The sequence below is a fragment of the Phyllobates terribilis genome, unplaced genomic scaffold (assembly GCF_046119375.1).
Source record: "Phyllobates terribilis strain yellow unplaced genomic scaffold, ASM4611937v1 Scaffold_8__6_contigs__length_399053987, whole genome shotgun sequence".
Lineage (NCBI taxonomy): Eukaryota > Metazoa > Chordata > Amphibia > Anura > Dendrobatidae > Phyllobates > Phyllobates terribilis.
The window spans coordinates 312,846,950-312,868,517 of record NW_027362768.1 but is presented as its reverse complement, the minus strand read 5'-3'; the positions used below and the strand labels follow the sequence as shown (position 1 = coordinate 312,868,517).

The 21,568-nt window shown below is 44.2% G+C and overlaps 1 protein-coding gene across 1 annotated transcript in view; it reads left to right on the top strand.

The window, feature by feature from the left end:
- Nucleotides 1-21,568, top strand: part of FGD3 (FYVE, RhoGEF and PH domain containing 3) — a 340,862-nt gene that overhangs the window by 210,922 nt on the left and 108,372 nt on the right. Inside the window, exon 5 of the mRNA XM_073644555.1 lies at nucleotides 10,403-10,492. Within this exon, the coding sequence (XP_073500656.1) occupies nucleotides 10,403-10,492 (90 nt within the window). The remainder of the gene's footprint in view (nucleotides 1-10,402; nucleotides 10,493-21,568) is intronic.

The window sequence follows — 21,568 nt, the reverse complement described above, 5'->3', positions numbered from 1 at the left end:
CAGAGCAGAGCGTCCGCTATGTCGACGTGATCTCAGCAGAAGTCGATGAATTGCCGGTCAGTGACTTCTCTCTGACGGTGGAGATCCGCACCAGGTAGAACAGGCAGGTAGTTTCCACTGTTAGCAACTACCTGCCAGCAAGTTCTTAGGTCCATAATAATAATAATAATATTTCCGGATAACCCCTTTAACATAATGACCTACTATGTTTTTTTTTTTCTGATTTTTGCATTCGAGAAAAACCCAAAACAATAATGGATTATTCCAACATTTATCAAAAATCCAAGCGTTTTGGTCAGTGTAATGAAAAAACACTATACACGCCCCATACTGGTAATCTTAGAATGCTCTATCATTACTTTTTATTTTTCATGCCTGTTTGTTTTGTGGGGGGTGGGCTTATTGGAAGTATGCTAGTGAAGCCAATAAGGAAAAATGGCACAAATAGAATCATTCTGCATATTACTAGAACCACTACTGACCCCAAAAATGCTACAAAAATGCAGTCAATGAATCAAAATGCTGTGTAAATAGACTTTTTAGCATTTTACAATAGACATTAAGGCATTGTAGCCTCTGACTACAGCATTTTTTTTATAAAAAAGCAGGTACTGTAATTTTCAAAACTTTTCTTAATAAATCTTTCAATTAAAGGGAAACTGTCACCAGGTTTTTGCTTCCTCATCTGAAAGCAGCATGGTGTAGGGGCACAGACCCTGATTCCAGCTATGTCTCACTTAGTGGGCTGCTTGCTGCAGTTTTGATAAAATCATTGATTTATCTGCTGCAGAACTAGCAGTTCCCTGAATGCTGAGCTCTGTATAACCCCGCCCACACTACGGATTGTCAGCTTTCTGTGTACACTGTGCATAGGCAGAAAGCTGCCACTCAGTGGTGGGGGCGGGATTGAACTACCTGGTAGCAGGTTTACTAGTCCTCTAGTGATCATCTCCTACTGATATAACGGGGATTTTATCAAAATGACAGCAAACAGTCCAACAAGTGACATCACTGGAATCAGGGTCTTTGTCTCAATATTATGTGACTCTCAGATTTGTTGGAAAAACCTGGTGAAAGATTTCCTTTAAACTACTGTGTGATCTTAAAAAAAAAAAAAACTGCACAAAAAAGGAGCATATAAATCCAAAGTGTGAATGGGCCAGAAAGTGATGATAAAGTTGACTTCTCCACTGTCTGGAATATATGAGAAGCTCCAAGGAAGGGCCCTCAGGATCCTCAAGAGATCTGAAAACTTTTATAATACTGGAGCTTCCCTGTAAGTCCCACTGCAAAAATAGTTACCTGTGAGTGGCATCCTAATGCTTCATCTTCAGACTGTACCATTGTGTCCAGATGCACATTGAGTTGGTGGGAAATGGGTATAGAAGGAACTTAACATGTAGCTGGGGGCATACACTATATGAGTGGTCTTAACCATGCATACCTAAGCTACTGCAATGCCCTGCACATGGGGTAAGAGACTTGGCTAATCAGAAGAACTATACTACATTTGTAATTAGAGGTATTTGCTAATATTATTATTATTATTATTAATAATAATATTATTCCCTTTTTTTTGGAAGTGCATTGAGCTGTAGGGTGCATTGCTGCAAAAGGGAAAAAAAAACGAAAACTCTTTAAATCTTCCTTAGCGAGTGTGAACGAGCTGAGTGTGACTGGAGCGTAAGTGCAAACGAAAGTAAGTGTGTGACTTGTTTTTCAGTGACTTTGGATTCAGGGAGTTTGGAAGGGAAGCATTTGGACTGAATTGCTGTCTGTATTTTATTAATTCTTTACATTTCTTTTTACTTAACATTCTGTCTATTGCAATCCCCAATAGGAAATGAGCTCCATTATTGGCAATGCTATCTAGTGTACATCTTGACACATGTATGCATTCCTTGAACAGCCGGTCGGGGTTGCTTACTGCTGCGCGAGACGTGAGCACGTTGTGCGTTTGGAAGCCCAGGTACTGGATCTAAATGAGCAGCTGGCAACACTGAGATCCATTGACAATATGAAAAGGAGTCTGCTGCTCACTGAGCCGCTGCTCACTGGGGTAGATGTGGGAGAGGGTGGTAGTAGGGAGCTGCAGGACAGTGAGGCGGCCGCTAGCTGGGTGACAGTTAGAAGGGGGGGTAGAGGGAAGAGTGCCAGGGAGGCTAGTCCTGATCTGGCACACCCCAATAAGTTTGCAAAGTTGGCAGATGAGGGGGGTGACGGTACAGGGGTAGCACTGCTGCAGTAAGGCATGTCCCCTGAAAACAGGAGGAGTGTCAGCTCCAGTAAGGAGGGAAATAGGAGAGCAGGGCAGGCCAGACAGGTGCTGGTAGTGGGGGACTCCATTATTAGGGGAACAGATAGGGCAATCTGTCACAAAGACAGGGATCGTCGAACAGTGTGCTGCCTACCTGGCGCTCGAGTCTGGTACATCGCTGATCAGGTTGACAGATTACTAGGAGGGGCTGGTGAGGACCCAGCGGTCATGGTGCACATTGGCACAAATGACAAAGTTAGAGGTAGGTGGAAGGTCCTTAAAGATGATTTCAGGGAATTGGGCTGCAAGCTGAAAGCAAGGACCTCCAAGGTGGTATTCTCTGAAATACTACCGGTACCACGTGCCATGCCAGAGAGGCAACGGGAGATGAGGGAGATAAATAAGTGTCTCAAGAACTTGTGTAGGAAGGAGGGATTTGGTTTCCTGGAGAACTGGGCCGACTTCTCAGTTGGCTACAGACTCTACATTAGGGACTGGCTGCACCTCAGTGGGGAGGGTCCAGCTGTGCTGGGGGAGAAAATGGCTAGAAGGTTGGAGGAGTGTTTAAACTAGGGATTGGGGGGGGAGGGTATTCATTTTATAGGTGGGGAAGATAGTGCAGATAGTGACCTGGGCACAAATAAAGAAATTGGGGGTGGGGTTAGAGCAGTCAATAAAGTAAGAAGGAATAGAGGTACAGAGAGATACATAAAATGCATGTACACTAATGCCAGAAGCCTCACCAGCAAAATGGAGGAATTAGAATTAATTTTGTTGGAAAATAATTATGACATGGTAGGGATATCTAAGACGTGACTGGACGAGAGCCATGACTGGTCAGTTAATTTACAGGGCTATAGTCTGTTCAGAAATGACCGTACAAACAAGCGAGGGGGGGGGGGCGGTGTTTATATGTAAAATCATCCTTAAAACCCATCTTGCGGGAGGATATATGTGAATCTAATGAAAATGTAGAGTCCCTGTGGGTGGAGATAAGGGGAGGGGGAAAAAATAATAAATTACTGATAGGGGTTTGTTATAAGTCTCCAAAAATAATGGAAGCAGCGGAGAATATCCTCGTAAAGAAAATAGATGAAGCAGCGACTCAAGGAGAAGTCCTTATTATGAGAGACTTCAACTACCCTGAAATACATTGGGGGACAGAAACATGTAGTTCAAGCAAAGGTAATAGGTTTTTGACAACTATGAGAGACAATTACCTTTCACAACTGGTTCAGGACCCAACAAGAAGGGGGGCACTGCTAGACCTAATATTAACCAATAGGCCAGACCGCATATCAAATATGCGAGTTGGGGGTCACTTGGGTAATAGTGATCACAAAATAATACGTTTTCATGTAACCTTTAATAAGATGTGTAGTAGAGGGGTTACAAGGACACTAAACTTCAGGAAGGCAAATTTCCAACTGTTGAGAGATGATCTTAGTGCAATAAACTGGGACGATATCCTGACACATAAAGCTACACAAAGCAAATGGGAGATATTTATTAGCATCCTGAATAGGACCTGTGCACAATATACAGTGGTAGCCAAAAGTATTGGCACCCCTGCAATTTTGTCAGATAATACTCAGTTTCTTCCTGAAAATGATTGCAATCACAAATTCTTTGGTCTTATTATCTTCATTTAATTTGCTTGCAAGGAAAAAACACAAAAGAGAATGAAGCAAAAATCAAATCATTGATCATTTCGCACAAAACTCCAAAAATGGGCCAGACAAAAGTATTGGCACCCTCAGCCTAATACTTGGTTGAACAACCGCTTCCGGTAACCATCAATGAGTTTCTTACAATGCTCTGCTGGAATTGTAGACCATTCTTCTTTGGCAAACTGATATTTGAAGGGTGCCTTCTCCAAACTGCCATTTTGAGATCTCTCCACAGGTGTTCTATGGGATTCAGGTCTGGACTCATTGCTGGCCACCTTAGAAGTCTCCAGTGCTTACTCTCAAACCATTTTATAGTGCTTTTGGAAGTGTGTTTTGGGTCATTGTCCTGCTGGAAGACCCATGACCTCTGAGGGAGACCCAGCTTTCTCACACTGGGCCCTACATTTTGCTGCAAAATTTGTTGGTAGTCTTCAGACTTCATAATGCCATGCACACGGTGAAGCAGTCCAGTGCCAGATGCAGCAAAGCAACCCCAAAACATCAGGGAACCTCCACCATGTTTGACTGTAGGGACCGTGTTCTTTTCTTTGAATGCCTCTTTTTTTTCCTGTACACTCTATGTTGGTGCTTTTTCCCAAAAAGCTCTACTTTTGTCTCATCTGACCAGAGAACATTCTTCCAAAACGTTTTAGGCTTTCTCAGGTAAGTTTTGGCAAACTCCAGCCTGGCTTTTTTATGTCTCGGGGTAAGAAGTGGGGTCTTCCTGGGTATCCTACCATACAGTCCCTTTTCATTCGGATGCCGACGGATAGTACGGGTTGACACTGTTGTACCCTCGGACTGCAGGGCTGCTTGAACTTGCTTGGATGTTAGTCGAGGTTCTTTATCCACCATCCGCACAATCTTGCGTTGAAATCTCTCGTCAATTTTTCTTTTCCGTCCACATCTAGGGAGGTTAGCCACAGTGCCATGGGCTTTAAACGTCTTGATGACACTGCGCACGGAAGACACAGGAACATTCAGGTCTTTGGAGATGGACTTGTAGCCTTGAGATTGCTCATGCTTCCTCACAATTTGATTTCTCAAGTCCTCAGACAGTTCTTTGGTCTTCTTTCTTTTCTCCATGCTCAATGTGGTACACACAAGGACACAGGACAGAGGTTGAGTCAACTTTAATCCATGTTAACTGGCTGCAAGTGTGATTTAGTTATTGCCAACACCTGTTAGGTGCCACAGGTAAGTTACAGGTGCTGTTAATTACACGAATTAGAGAAGCATCACATGATTTTTCAAACAGTGCCAATACTTTTGTCCACCCCCTTTTTTAGGTTTGGTGTGGAATTATATCCAATTTGGCTTTAGGACAATTCTTTTTGTGTTTTTTCATTGAAGACAAATTAAATGAAGATAATAATACCAAAGAATTTGTGATTGCAATCGTTTTCAGGAAGAAACTGAGTATTATCTGACAGAATTGCAGGGGTGCCAATACTTTTGGCCACCACTGTATACTCTATGGGAATAAACATGCTAGAAATAGGAGGAAACCACTATGGCTAAATAGAGCTGTTAGGGGCGCAATAAGTGACAAAAAGAAAGCATTTAGAGAACTAAAGCAAGTAGGTAGTGATGAGGCATTAAATAAATACAGAAAATTAAATAAATTCTGTAAAAACCAAATCAAGGCAGCAAAGATTGAGGCAGAGAGAATCATTGCCAGAGAAAGTAAAAATAACCCCCAAATATTCTTTAACTGCATAAATAGTAAAAAACTAAAAAATGATAGTGTTGGCCCCTTAAAAATAGTCTGGGTGAAATGGTGGATGAGGATGAGGAAAAAGCCAATATGCTAAATGATTTTTTTTCAACCGTATTTACACAAGAAAATCGCATGACAGAAAACATGATCAGTGGCGGCGTCTAAAAATCACTAAAGTTGACAAATCCCCGGGCCCGGATGGGATACACCCGCGAGTACTGCAGGAATTAAGTAACGTCATAGATAGACCATTATTTTTAATCTTTAAAGATTCCATAATAACAGGGTCTGTACCACAGGACTGGCGTATAGCAAATGTGGTGCCAATATTCAAAAAGGGGACAAAAACTGAACTTGGAAATTATAGGCCGGTAAGCTTAACCTCTACTGTGGGTAAAATCCTGGAGGGTTTCCTAAGAGATGCTATACTAGAGTATCTGAAGAAGAATAACCTCATGACCCAATATCAACATGGGTTTACGAGGGACCGTTCCTGTCAAACTAATCAGATCAGTTTTTATGAGGAGGCAAGTTCTGGAATGGACCAAGGAAATGCAGTGGATGTTGTGTATATGGACTTTTCAAAAGCTTTTGATACGGTTCCACACTAAAGGTTGATACATAAAATGAGAACAATGGGGATAGGGGAAAATATATGTATGTGGTTTAAGAATTGGCTCAGTGATAGGAAACAAAGGGTGGTTATTAATGGAAAACACTCAGACTGGGTCTCAGTTAACAGTGGGGTACCACAGGGGTCAGTATTGGGCCCCCTCCTTTTTAACATATTTATTAATGACCTTGTAGGGGGGCATACAGGGTAATATTTCAATATTTGCAGATGACACTAAACTCTGCAGGGTAATCAATACAGAGGAGGACAATTTTATATTACAGGAAGATCTATGTAAACTAGAAGCTTGGGCTGATAAATGGCAAATGAGCTTTAATGGGGATAAATGTAAGGTAATGCACTTGGGCAGAGGAAATAAAATGTATAATTATATGCTTAATTGTAAAACACTGGGCAAAACTGTCACTGAGAAAGACCTGGGTGTATTGGTGGACGACAAGCTCACGTTTAGTGGCCAGTGTCAGGCAGCTGCTGCAAAGGCAAATAAAATAATGGGATGCATTAAAAGAGGCATAGATGCTCATGAGGAGAACATAATTTTACCTCTATACAAGTCACTAGTGCGACCACACTTAGAATACTGTGTACAGTTCTGGTCTCCAGTGTATAAGAAAGACATAGCTGAACTAGAGCGGGTGCAGAGAAGAGCGACCAAGGTTATTAGAGGACTGGGGGGTCTGCAATACCAAGACAGGTTATTACACTTGGGGTTATTTACTGTGGGAAAAAGAAGGCTTAGGGGTGATCTTATTACTATGTACAAGTATATGGGGGACAGTACAAAGACCTTTCTACTGATCTTTTTACTCTGAGGCCAGAGACCGGGACAAGGGGGCATCTTCTACGTCTGGAGGAAAGAAGGATTAATCATAATCACAGACGCGGATTCTTTACTGTAAGAGCAGTGAGACTATGGAACTCTCTGCCGCATGATGTTGTAATGAGTGATTCACTATTAAAATTTAAGAAGGGCATGGATGCCTTTCTTGAAAAGTATATTATTACAGGTTATATATACTAGATTCCTTGATAGGGTGTTGATCCAGGGAACTAGTCTGATTGTCGTATGGAGTCGGGAAGGAATTTTTTTTCCCCAATGTGGAGCTTAGTGTTTGCCACATGTTTTTTTTTTTTTGCCTTCCTCTGGATCAACATGTTAGGCTATGGGTTGAACTAGATGGACTTAGTTTTTAAGGTTGAAGGAAGACTATGTCACTATGTTACTATATATTGGGATAGGATCTTGGAGATGGCTATACCACTTTTAAGCAAAAAAAAAAGGAGGTCACATATATAGACTTAGACTTGCCCATAGTTACCAAATAGATTCCACCTTATTTTTCATTGCCAATTGGTTACTGAACTTTTCCATGTAAACTTATTTTTGCCTTTTAGTTCCTCTTTAAAGTAATCTTAGACTAAAATACAAACCACACTTTGCAATTTTCTTTCTGAACTTCCTCATGTCTTCACTTTAACTTTTACCGAAATGTCTTGCGCTGCCTTTCCCTCTTCTTCTTCTTACTGGTAAACTCCCCTACGTCTTGGATTTTATATGCGAGCTAAATAAAGCCTCAAGGTTTATTAAAATGCTATTAGTTCTTTTATGGCAAACTTCTATGGGGTCCCATTACGCCATACATGTTTGGACTTCTAAGTGAGCTGATTCTGTGGTTTTATTGTTATTTTTCATAGTTTGACTTATTTCTGCTTTATTTACTTTAATCACATCCTCATTCGCTTGTAAGTTAGTAATTTACTAAATGAGAAGAGGCTCAGTACATGATACAGCAAAGAGTGCTTGGTATCCGGTCAAATCTATACCGGTACTAGCATAATAAACACCAACTCAGACTAAATGGCTAAAAAGAGAGAACAAGAGTAACACTGGCATAGCAAGTCAAATTTTATTCATAAAAAAGTTAGTACAATGCATAATAAATAAATAGCATTATCTATCCTTACAACAAAGGTGCAATGTGCCGAGAGATGCAGCGCATCAGAGCAAATCAGCCTGAGAAATGCCTGACTCAACATAGACTATATAGGCAAGGACCGCATGCTAAGCACGTCTAAAGACGTGTGTAAGCCGTAATTGATTCATAGGTAAGCAGTAGGCCCAAAAAGTCTTACCAGGATCAGGTCAGGAAGGTTATAGAGTGCTGCAGAAGAAAATGGTGGCTCGAGACGCCTCGACGCGCGTTTCGCTAAGAGGTGTTCAGGCTTTATCAAGAGGCTCTTATTGTTATGAATAAAATTTGACTTTTTATGCCAGTGGTACTCTTGTTCTCTCCTTTTAGCGAAGTTAGTAATTTGTAGCATTGCCTTTAAATGTCTACTTTGGGACACACATCGGGTAGCCTTCCATAAGCTTTTGACAGAAGATAATCAGCCGCAATTGCAGAAGATTTCATATTAATGCTTGTATTTATTTTAACAGCATACAATACTTCACCACAGTGCTGGGGTATCAGGACAGAAAGCGATAAGTTACGTTTTGACACATCCTGGATCTTTTTCAGACATCACTATGTCCAGACGGCCTCATGGAAGAGGTGAACAGCGCTGCACGCGCTACCAGCATTGGTGCAGGGCTGTTCTAGCCTTTATTTGAAATTTTAACGTGCTGCTGATTATCTTTTATCGACTGTTTGGATTCTCCAGAAGTTAGTAATTTGTAGCATTGCCTTTAAATGTCTACTTTGGGACACACATCGGGTAGCCTTCCATAAGCTTTTGACAGAAGATAATCAGCCGCAATTGCAGAAGATTTCATATTAATGCTTGTATTTATTTTAACAGCATACAATACTTCACCACAGTGCTGGGGTATCAGGACAGAAAGCGATAAGTTACGTTTTGACACATCCTGGATCTTTTTCAGACATCACTATGTCCAGACGGCCTCATGGAAGAGGTGAACAGCGCTGCACGCGCTACCAGCATTGGTGCAGGGCTGTTCTAGCCTTTATTTGAAATTTTAACGTGCTGCTGATTATCTTTTATCGACTGTTTGGATTCTCCAGTTCTGCTTGCTGCGCCCCACCCCCGCCAATGCTGAATGCGCACATTATTTTTTGGTGTTCCACAAGCTTTTCACAGCAAGTTACTGGAATTTTTTCCCGTTCTAATATACTTTAATTAAATTATGTTGATTGTCAATTCTGATGGATGCTCAGTAGATTCTTGTCACTGTGCAACGTGCACAGTGACGGAACGCTCACTCCTCGGCTGTGATCAGAAGTAATGAGCCGGCAGGAGAGCGCACTGTTGTTAGAATACCCCTGCGGGGGTGCGGTGCTGTTCTCTGCACGCCGGGTATTCTTCTCACAATGTGCATTGACAGTGCGCTCTCCTTCCGACTCGTTGCTTCTGATCACAGCCGGCGAGTGAGCGCACTGTCACTGAACATGTTGCACAGTGATAAGAATTTACTGAGCATCCATCAGAATTGACAACCGACAAAATTGAATTAAAGTACATTAGAAAAAAGATTAGATTATAACATTAAATAGATGTGCCTTTAGGATGAAAATTAATTTGTGTTTCAGACTACCCCTTTAAGCTCCTAGCTTTTAATGGTAGCTGTAAGCACCCAGAATTTTATCATCTTAAGATGTGTCTTTATGATCATTTCATGTTAATTCATAGCTCCACAATTTTAGTAGAAGAGAAAGTTGATGTGACTCCTGCCAAATTTATTAAAAAGTTGCGCATTTGTTTATGAATTTACTGCATTTTTTTAATATTTCACAGGCAGAAAAACAAATCCACTCTTGCGATGAGGCGTTGATTTGCGCCCAAATTTGCACCATTTTCAGGCTTTACAGTTCTGACTAATACTAGTTTGAGACTACGTCTAATTTTCCTCCTGATTTACAAATTTTGGTGAATGGTGCGACAAGTATTACATTTTTATGCTGAGTACTTCTTTTGTAATAGTAATTAAAGTTTAATTAAATGAAGTAGAACTGCTAAAATTTAGGCTCCTGCATAATCAATTCCTTGTACGTTTAATATGTCTTAGTCCTGGAGCTTGATTTCAACAAAACTGGAAAAATATTACTCTGTTATGTTTTATTGATTTCCTTTTCAATTTATCTTTTCAATTTATCTTCCAGTGCAGCGAGCCACAGAAGCTATTTAACATTGCCAATGAGCTACTCCACACGGAGGAAGCGTATGTCAAGAGACTACATCTACTTGATCAGGTAAACTGCACTGATTTTTTTTTTATTACTTACTTTGACTTTTTGATACTTTATCAGAAACAAGTTGATGTTTTACATTTACAGAATAACGTTCTCTTTTTGGATATGTTCACACCTAACAATTTGGTTGCATTTTTTTTTTGCATGAGAAGTGCAATCTATGGCAAGGAAACCACAGGATAAATTACTCACGTTTTTGATGCATTTGTTATGTGTTTCCTTTTTTGTGCTAAGCCATTTTGATCTCCATGGGGGAAAAAATGCAGTAAAAATGGTGCATTTTTTTTTTTAAAGTGGACATATTGGTCAAAAAATGCATGAAAAAAAATCTTCCATATGAACAAAATTTTCAAGATCTTTGCTTTTCCTATAAAATGCTGTCGCCCCCCCCCCGCACAAAAAAATATACTTAAAGGGAATCTGTCAGCAGGTTTTTGCTACCTCATCTATGGGCAGCCTGATATAGGCAAAGAGAGGCTGAATCCAACAATCTATCAGTTAGATTACTGGGTGCAGCCATTCTGACTAGTGTTGAGCCAACCCCGTAGTGTTCGAGTTCGGTTCGGTTCGTCGAACACCCGTGTGTTCGCCGAACTGTTCGTCGAACACCTTCGAACACCGTTAAAACCAATGGCAGGCAAACAAAAACACATAGAAACACATAGAAAACACCTTCAAAGGTGTCCAAAAGCTGACAAACTGCTCAGAAGACACAACTAACACATGGAAAAGTGACAAGTACATATAGTCATGCGAAAAGAAAAGAGGTGGAGGAGTAAAAGGAGGGGGAGACACAGATATAGGCATGTCATGCCCTTCTAAAATCCAAAAAGTGAGAAGCCGAGACGGCCAGTCCGCTCCTGCCCGTGCCACCTCCGTGTCGCCGGGTTTGTGCCAGAGCCGCGGTGAACCCTGACGGCCAGCCCCCCTCTCCCAATACTGGTGCCTGTCCGCTGGTGGGTCGAGAGAGCCCCCCTGTGGTGGAGGCAGCTCTAAGCTTTTTAATTTAAATTGTCCCTCTAATTTGAATGAATACACTTTAAATCCATTTACAAGGATCTATTGGAGGGCAAGTCTCATGCCAGCAGCCGCGTAATTCCAGCTCCAGTAGCGTCCACTAAAGCTGCTGCAGTTAAAAAGCTTTTATAAGGATCGAGCTCGGCTGTCCACCGCAAGGCATCCTAGTGCCAGTCCCAGCCCCTATGCCTTGGGGTGCCTCCTGATGCTCTTCACTGAGTATCCCGTGGTCCCGAAGCATTTCCTTTGAAAAAATTAAGTGTCCAAACTACAGGTGGTGTAGCTTGCTTAACAGCCGGGATAATCCGCTGACTAGCAGACACTGCTACTAGGCACAAAGTATTTCCTGGGCTAGATGCAGTTAAAAATTTGTAAGTAGATACTCTCGTTGGATGCTGAGAAAGCATTCCATAGAGTCTCCTGGCACGCCATATATGATTCTCTTAAAAAGCTTGGGGTAGGGGTCTAGGGGACCCTTTTATAGCCAAAATCACGGCCCTGTATCACAATACGTCACCTAGGCTGAAGATAAATGGAACTGTAGCACCGAGGGCTCGGTTGCTACAGACGTATTGCACCTCACCCAGAGGTGTGATATCTCACTCTCAGATAAGGATGGAGTGTGGATCAGGACCCGACACCTGCATGCATTACACCACATTGCCGTGGGGCAGGGCGACCAATATGCCCCTGAGATGGGCACGACAGTCCCTGTCCCTGGCTGGAGTGGGGGGAGGGAACACTGAGGAAGGGGAACCCTGCAGTGCAGGAGCAGGGAGGAAGCAGTTCCTGGGTGCATTGAGAAGGGAGTATAAAAGGTGGGCACCATCTTAGTTCAGTGCAGAGAAGTCTGAGCAGAAGTGGCAGGGAGCAGGGGCTCTGCATGAGCTCTGCTCCGGAGGCGGGCCTAGTAACAGAGGCCCAGGCCTGCAAGAGGGAGAAGGAAGGAAGAGGAGCGGAGAAGGCTCCAGGAACGAGGAATGAAGGGATCCCAGGGGTGCGGACGGGCGAGTCGCCACCGCACGCCCGAATCCACCTGCGTGGAGGGGTCAGGCCAAAGGGGGAGACCGGTCCCCGAACTAGTGGAGGCAGGAAACGACCCTCAGCTAGAAACCGGAGGCTCTGACATTTTATGTGGCGCAGCCCCTTGCTCCACCCGCTAGGAAGGCACCACATAGGGTCAGGGAAACTGGCGCCAAGTTTACCAAGAGGAGGCCCGAGGCAGCCGGACAGAAGTGTTGGTAAGAAAGGCCAGATAAAGGACACACAAAGGGGGTCCTGTGAAGCGCTCCAAAGTTATCTGGGAGTTGTCTGAGCCCCTCACCTGGTGAGCACAGTACGACGTGGGCAGCCGTTACCTGCAGACGTGGTCTGGATAATAAGAACTGTGAGTAAAGGCCCTGAACTGCATCACTGACTCCGTGTCGTTACTGCTGCTGCCCTGCACCATCACCCCCATCCTCCGCATACACTGCCCTGAGGCTATACTCCTCCCGTGGGGAGTTATGCTACGCTCTGCTGCACCCACAACACCAGCCTTAGCGGTCTGCCCTGTAGCGGCGGTTCACTCTGACCGCAATCCACGGGTGGCGTAGTCGGACATTTAAACATCAAAACCACATAAATAGTTCCGCCACTGGTTTGACCGCCCTGAGCCACGGAACCGGATCGCCGCCACGAAGACTACAACCACCAGCATCCACCAAAAAGGGTCCGGCTCCGGGTGTCCCAAGGCCCAGGGGGTGCGTCAGAACATTTTCATCACCTTTCACAATCACCAATGGGACAAGGCAGGGATGTCCTCTGTCCCCTCTCTTATACATCCTAGTGACGGAGCACCTGCTCTCATCAATTCGCCATAACCCCAATATTAGGTGGATTGAGGTGGGAGGCACCGAGTACAAGTGCTCTCTATTTGCTGATGATGTCCTAGTATATATCACTCAATCACATATATCCATCCCTGCTGTTATGGCTGAAATAGATCACTTTGTTACATGGTCAAATTTTAAAATCAATGCAGCGAAGTCTGAGGCCCTCGATGTCTCCCTCCCTAAATCCATATAGGATTCCATCCAGTCCAACTTTCCCTTTGCCTGGCCCTCACAGGGTATCAAATACTTAGGAATTCCTATTCATAGAGACCTCTCCCATCTATGTTATCTTAATTTTGGGCCCTTTATTGAACAATTCCATACAGACCACGGTTGGCAAGTTAGAACTGTAAGATTCACTACGTGAACCACTGGTGTTTTGTGGAAAAGCACATGTACACCGCGTTCCAAATTATTATGCAAAAAGTGTTTAGGAGTGATAAGGGAAGAATTTGTTTGTTTGTCAGTTAAACTCATTGATGGTGATGTGTGTCAGGGCTCTTTATATCACTGTAAGCAATTGCAGACACCTGTGCTAATTAGTTTGGCAGGTGTGTCCAATGAAAGGCAAGACTACTTAAGAAGGCTCTCTCACATTATTAATCAGCCTACATTTTCTGCCAAAATGGGAAAGAAAAAGGATGTGTCGGCTGCTGAGAAGCAACAAATTGTGGAGTGTTTAGGTCAAGGCATGACTACAATCAACATTGTGCGATGATCAGGATGAAGTGTCTTGGCAATCAAGAAGTATGTAGCTGATTCACAGTACACACGTGTGCGTGCTGATAAGGGCAAATTGAGGACTCTTTCCTACAGGCAATTACGTCAGGTTGAAAGAGCAGCGGCAAAAAAGCCTTGTCATAGCAGCAGACAAGTTTTTGAAGCTGCTTGTGCCTCCAACGTCCCCCGAACAACAAGATGCAGGGTCCTTCAGAGGTTTGCAGCTGTGCATACGCCATCCTGTCGACCTCCTCTATCCACTTCACACAAGCAGAAACGGCTCCAGTGGGCCAAACATTACATGAAGACTGATTTCAAAACTGTTTTGTTCACGGATGAGTGCCGTGCAGCGCTCGATGGTCCAGATGAATGGAGTGGAGGATGGCTGGTTGATGGACACCCCACGCAAACACGGCTACAGTGCCAACAAGGAGGAAGTGGAGTAATGTTTTGGGCTGGAATCATGGGGAGAGAGATTGTCGGCCCCTTTAGGATCCCTGAAGGCGCTAAAGATGAACTCCATAATGTATGTGGATTTTCTCAAACAGCACTTCCTGCCATGGTTCAAGAAGAAGAACCGTGTATTTCACAGCAAGATCATTTTTCTGCATGATAATGCACCATCTCATGCTGCACATAAAACATCTGCATCTCTGGCTGATATGGGCATAAAAGGGGACAAACTTATGGTGTGACCCCCATGCTCCCCTGACCTCTACCCCATTCAGAACCTTTGGAGCATCATTAAAAGGAGTGTCTATGATGGCGGGAGGCAGTTCACATCTAAGCAACAGCTCTGGGAGGGTATTCTGTCCTCATGCAAAACAATTGAAGCAGAAACCATCCAAAACCTGACAAATTCAATGGACGAGAGAGTTCAGAAGCTCCTTTCGAACAAGGGGTCCTATGTGAAAATGTAACATCACCTAGAATAAAGTTTTGAGTTGAAAACTGTTTGATTTCAGTTTCTAACAACCTGCTAATGCTTATAATTTCAAAAATGACCATTTTTTTGGTCTTTATTAAAATGAAAAGGTTGATCGAAAAGTTTGGGGGATCTAAGAGTGTGGCAACCCAGTAGTCATGATTACTTCGAATTCTGACAATATGAGGGTCATGCTGCAGGTAGTGCAGCAAGAAGGCACTTATGTGTCTTGCGCATCTCGGAGCCCCAAAATTATTTTCCGGGCTAGATGCAGCTAAAAATTATTTTTAATTTTAAATCTGGTGAAGCTTATTATAGATGGCCTAATAGGATCAGTGCTGCACACTGCTACAAAGCCCAAATTATTTTCCAGTCAAGATACAGATAAACATGATTAGTAATTTGAAAGCTTAAAACGGTTGGTAGGGTGATTTTAACCAATCATCAAGCTTTTACTCTCCCCAGGATGACACAGGGGTAGAAAAGTCGTTTCGGATCCATGATTTGTTCATCTTTATGAACGTGAGTCTGTCTACATTATCAGTGGAGAGCCGCGTGCGCTTATCTGTCAGCACACCACCAGCAGCGCTGAACACACGTTCAGACAGAACGCTGGCTGCGGGGCATGACAAGATCTCCAAGGCGTAAGTGGCTAGCTCCGGCCATTTATCCAGATTGGAAGCCCAAAAAGAGCAAGGGTCCAGTGACACAGTCGTGGCTTCAATGTTTACTTGGAGATACTCCTGTACCATCGTCTCTAGGCGTTGACTATGTGTCAGACTTCTTGTCTCCTGTGGCCTTGCAAAGGATGGGCTAAAAAAGTGGTGAAATGATTCCGCAAAATTGATGTTACCAGCAGATACTGTGGTTCTGTTACGGTTTGAGTGCTGAACACTTGACGGTCCCACGGTTGGCAAGTTGGAACTGTGAGATTCACTACGTGCACCACTGGTATTTTGTGGAAAAGCACATGTAAGATTCTGCAACAGTCTCTGCTGATACTCCTGCATGCGTGCATCCCTTTCTATGGCAGGAATAATTTCTGCAAATTTACTTTTGTACCGGGGATCTAACAGTGTGGCAACCCAGTAGTCAGGATTATTTCTAATTCTCACAATTCGAGGGTCATGTTGCAGGTAGTGCAGCAAGAAGGCACTCATGTGTGTTGCGCATCCAGGAGCACCAAGTCCCTGTTGTGTTGGTGGCGAGGTAACAATCATGCTTCCTTCCTCTGTCCTCTCCCCCCAACCTCGCACAACAGAAATGTGATCAAGGTCTCCCTCATCTGATGAGTCTTCCATCAGTTCGTCCTCCACTTCTTCCTGGGCTCCTGCACCTTCCTCACTAGTTTGGCTGCTACCATGCGCCCTGGTAAAATCATCTCCCCCACCCTCACATGCCTGCCGCCTTGGTGCTGCCGACCGTCTGGACCTTGCAGATGTTAGCCCTTCCGCATACAACTCCTCCTCCTCTACTTCCTCCACCTCCTCTTGTGCCACCACCTGACTCCGAATTCTGTTTAACATGTGCTCCAGCATGTAAATCACCGGAATAGTCATGCTGATAATGGCATCGTCAGCACTAAACATCTTCGTCGCCATTTCAAAACTGTGCAGAAGGGTGCATAGGTCCCTGATCTGAGACCACTCCTCCAGCGTGATTTGCCCCACCTCTGAATCTCGTTGGCCCAGGCTATACGTCAGAACGTATTGCACCAGGGTTTGTCGGTGCTGCCACAGTCGCTGCAACATGTGCAGAGTTGAATTCCACCGGGTAGGCACATCGCATTTTAGCCGGTGAAGTGGCAGGCCCAACGACTTCTGTAGAGATGTAAGTCGCTGAGCTGCGGGATGCGAACGGCGGAAGTGAGCACACAGCGACCGTGCCCTCTGCAGAAGGCCATCTAGTCTGGGATAGTGGGCTAAAAATTGCTGGACAACCAGGTTCAACACGTGAGCCATACAAGGCACGTGTGTGACATTGCCCCGGCGAAGGGCCGCACCCAGGTTTGCAGAATTGTCGCCCACCGCCTTCCCTGGTTTCAGGTCCAGTGGAGACAACCATTCATGAAATTGGTTCTCCAGAGCTGACCACAACTCCTCAGCTGTGTGACTCACATTTCCCATACATTTCAATGTAATAACCGCCTGATGACGTTGAGCCCTACTGCCAGCATAGTAAGGAGGTGTGCAGGATCCCTTCTGCGCAGTTAGAAAGCTTGTGGCATGACCAGACAGGCTTTGGGTGCAGGTGGAAGACCGAGAGGAGGTTGAGGAGGCAGAAGCAGTGGAGGAACTTTGACATAAAGAGGATTGACGCACAACTCGTGGGGACGGCAAGACTTGGACAGCAGCCCCTTGTCCTGCTGTCACCATAGTTACCCAGTGCCCAGTCAGCGACATGTAACGCCCCTGTCCATGCCTACTCGTCCAAGTGTCTGTGGTGAAATGCACCCTGTCACACACAGAGTTTCTCAAAGAAGCGGTGATGTTGTGTGCGACATGCTGGTGGAGCGCAGGCACACCTTTCTTTGAGAAGTAGTGCCGACTGGGCATCTGGTACTGGGGCACTGCGACGGACATAAGGTCTCGAAAATCCTCTGTGTCCACCAGGCGGAAAGGCAGCATTTCTGTAGCCAAGAGCTTGCAGATGGTGAAATTCAACCTCTTAGCTTTCTCATGGCTAGGAGGAAATGGTCTTTTACTTGTCCACATCTGAGGGACCGAGGGCTGGCTATTGTGCTTAGACGGGGTTGATAAGGGTGTCCCCGGCAAACTGCCGGTCTGTGAGGAAGATGCAGGCGGACATGTTAGGTTGCCTTGATCCAAAGGTGGTGCTATCGATGTCGGACAGCGCTCAAGACCAGCTGGTGTTACCACCTCCAAAGAAAATGATGACCTGCCAATCACGCTGGCTGTTGCGGGTAAAGAGGTGGCAGGTCTGCGCCCCAAAACAGGTGTGACTGCTGTCCCCCCCAGTCACAGAGGATGAAGAGGCCGCGGATGCACAAGATATGGCAGACGGTGGTTGGCCCGGCCGGCTAGGCCGCATTGTAGCACACTGAGCTTCCCACTGCAACTTATGCTTCATGTCCATGTGCCGGTTCATGCATGAAGTACTCAAACTATGTATTTTTTGGCCTCTACTTAGCTTTTGCTGACAAATGTTACAGATAACATGAGTTGGGTCATCTTTATCGATCTGAAAAAATGCCCAGGCTATGCAAGGCTTAGCACCCATGCGACCTGAAGAGCCACCACGACTTGTGGTGAGAGGCAGAGTTGTGTTTGAGGATGCAGTTGTTGACGTGCTTCCAGTACTACGTCTCTGTCCAGGAAGGCGCAACCTGACCTCGTCGTCACTAGCATCTTCCTCCACCTCCTCTGCTGACCTCACCTCTTGGCTGACTGTGAGTTGACAGTAAGTGGGATCTCCAACCTCATCATCATCACCCTGTGCGTTATCACACCCGTCGTCCTCAGAGCCAACCTGTTCCTGCCCTGACAAAAAACTAAAGTTGTCGCTCCAATCAGGTATTTGAGTCTTATCATCGTCTTCCTCATTGTCTCCACCAACAGGAGTTACAGTTTGGGAATGAGGGTCTACATTATGGTCAGAACCTTCTGCGTCTGGTCCTGGATCCGACTCATAAAGATTCTGGGCATCAGTGCAGATCATTTCCTCGTCTGGATTCACAGAAGCGCTGGAGTCGACCTCTGATTCCCAGGCTATAGTATGAGTAAACAGCTCTGCAGACTCAACCATCTGTTCTACCTCATACTCAGACGGGCAGCTGGAGATTTGGGAGCTGTGAGGAAGCAAGTGCGATTTGGGTGACACCTTTGAGGACTGGAGTATTTGTGATGTTGAAGTTGATGTGGAGGAGAGCCCACTTAAAGGAGCACTTGATATCCGTTGAAGCACCTGCTGTTTTTGTGCCTCATCTGGAATTTGTAGCGATTGGCGTGGCCGTAAGAAAGGGATCTTATCACATTGTCCGCTAAAAGAAGTAGACATTTTAGTTTGGCTGGAAGATGGTCTTTCTTCTGCACCTACCCCACGGACACAACCTTTTTTCCCCTTCCCAACACGCCTATTCCCCTTTCCACCAGCAGCAGGCCTTTTTCCACTCATTTTGGTGGTTAACTAATTCACAACTCTGGAGTTGTTTGCACAAAAAAACAATGGATGGTAACCGAGCAGAGCTGAGTGGCCAAACTGTGGTATTAGGCCAAAACTATTGGCTGGGTTAGATGCAGAAAAAAATTATTTTTAATTTGCAACCTGATGGAGGTCTGTATAGATGGACTAATAGACCAAGTCCCACACACCGCTAGAAGCCCAAATATTTTTTCAGAGCTAGATGCAGAAATTTTTTTTATTCAATTTGCAACCTGATGGAGGTCAGTATAGATGGACTAATAGACCAAGTCCCACACACTGCTAGAAGCCCAAATATTTTTTCAGAGCTAGATGCAGAAAAAAATTATTTTTAATTTGCAACCTGATGGAGGTTAGTATAGATGGACTAATAGACCAAGTCCCACACACCGCTAGAAGCCCAAATATTTTTTCAGAGCTAGATGCAGAAAAAAATTATATTCAATTTGCAACCTGCTGGAGGTCAGTATAGAAGGACTAATAGAACAAGTCCCACACACTGCTAGAAGCCCAAATATTTTTTCAGAGCTAAATGAAGAAAAAAATTATTTTTAATTTGCAACCTGATGGAGGTCAGTATAGATGGACTAATAGACCAAGTCCCACACACTGCTAGAAGCCCAAATTTTTTTTCAGAGCTAGATGCAGAAAAAAATTATTTTTAATTTGCAACCTGATGGAGGTCAGTATAGATGGACTAATAGACCAAGTCCCACACACTGCTAGAAGCCCAAATTTTTTTTCAGAGCTAGATGCAGAAAAAAATTATTTTTAATTTGCAACCTGATGGAGGTCAGTATAGATGGACTAATAGACCAAGTCCCACACACCGCTAGAAGCCCAAATATTTTTTCAGAGCTAGATGCAGAAAATTTTTTTATTCAATTTGCAACCTGATGGAGGTCAGTATAGATGGACTAATAGACCAAGTCCCACACACTGCTAGAAGCCCAAATATTTTTTCAGAGCTAGATGCAGAAAAAAATTAGTTTTAATTTGCAACCTGATGGAGGTCAGTATAGATGGACTAATAGACTAAGTCCCACACACTGCTAGAAGCCCAAATATTTTTTCAGAGCTAGATGCAGAAAAAAATTATTTTTAATTTGCAACCTGATGGAGGTCAGTATAGATGGACTAATAGAATGATGCTATGCCCAAAAGATTTTACTTCACTAGGTGCAGTAAAAAAATTGGTATTCTATACACAGGTGGTATATCTTGCAACACAGATAGGCTACTCCACTGACTAACACACTCTGCAATAGGCCAAAAAGGATTAGCTTTGCTAGATTCAGCCAAATGCTGTGAAAAAAACTTGCACAGCACTGGCACAGACCTGCCTGGCAAAAACTGATAGGAACTGATGTAACCTAGTCCTGAAAAGGACTCCAATTACAATTAGTCTTTACTCCCACAATCTATCTATTTAAGAGCACAGACCTGCTTGATAAAAGTCGTAGGAAATGCTGTAACCTAGTCCTTAAAAGGACTGCAATCACAACTATTCCCTACTCCCAAGCTATCTGTATATTTGTGCGAAAATTGGCTTGAAATTAACAAGGTATAGCGCACACAGCAACAGCGGTGCCGTCTAACACGCAGCTGCAGCAGTGAGAAAATGGTGGCGACGGGGAAAATGGCTTGGTCTTATAGGGCAAGGACATGTGACATACACTGCCAATCACACATGCCCTTGCTTGTGTGAAAAAAAGCACTTCGCTCCGTGTGTGCGCTGCTGATAGGCTGACAGATTGCACCTCCCCACTGCAAATGCGGGAAAGAGAAAAAAAAATGGAGATCTTCATTGTTCCTGCAGAGATCCATCCCCTGCCCCTCCCCCCGCCCCGCTGTACACTCAAACTGTGTATTAACATTAATTTTCATCATTACTGAGAAAAAATCCAGTTATGATTTTGGTGCACGAACAGTTATCGAACATAACCTCGAACAGCCGAATTTTTCTCAAATTGTTCGTGTTCGCCGACCGGCTCGAACACCGCCCAAAACAGCTCGAATTTGAGATTGGCGAACAGTTCGAGTAGAACAACGCTCATCTCTAATTCTGACACAATCAAAGCTTTTAGATTTAGCAGTGCAGCAGAGCTGAGCAAGCTAACCCCGCCCACACCAGGCTCTGTGTGTACAATGTCCATAGACAGTGAGCTGCCTATCACAGGAGGGGGCGTGTCAGACCACGAGGCTTGCACTGCTCTAATCCAGCAATGATGAGCTTCTGGGGCTAAAACAATCATTGCAAGCAAACAAAAGCACAAAGCTTGATAAGAGAGGCATAACTAAAACCTGTGTTTTAACCCCTACAGCATGCTGTCTTCAGCTTACATGGCAAACCAGCCATGCTGACCAATTCCCTTTAAA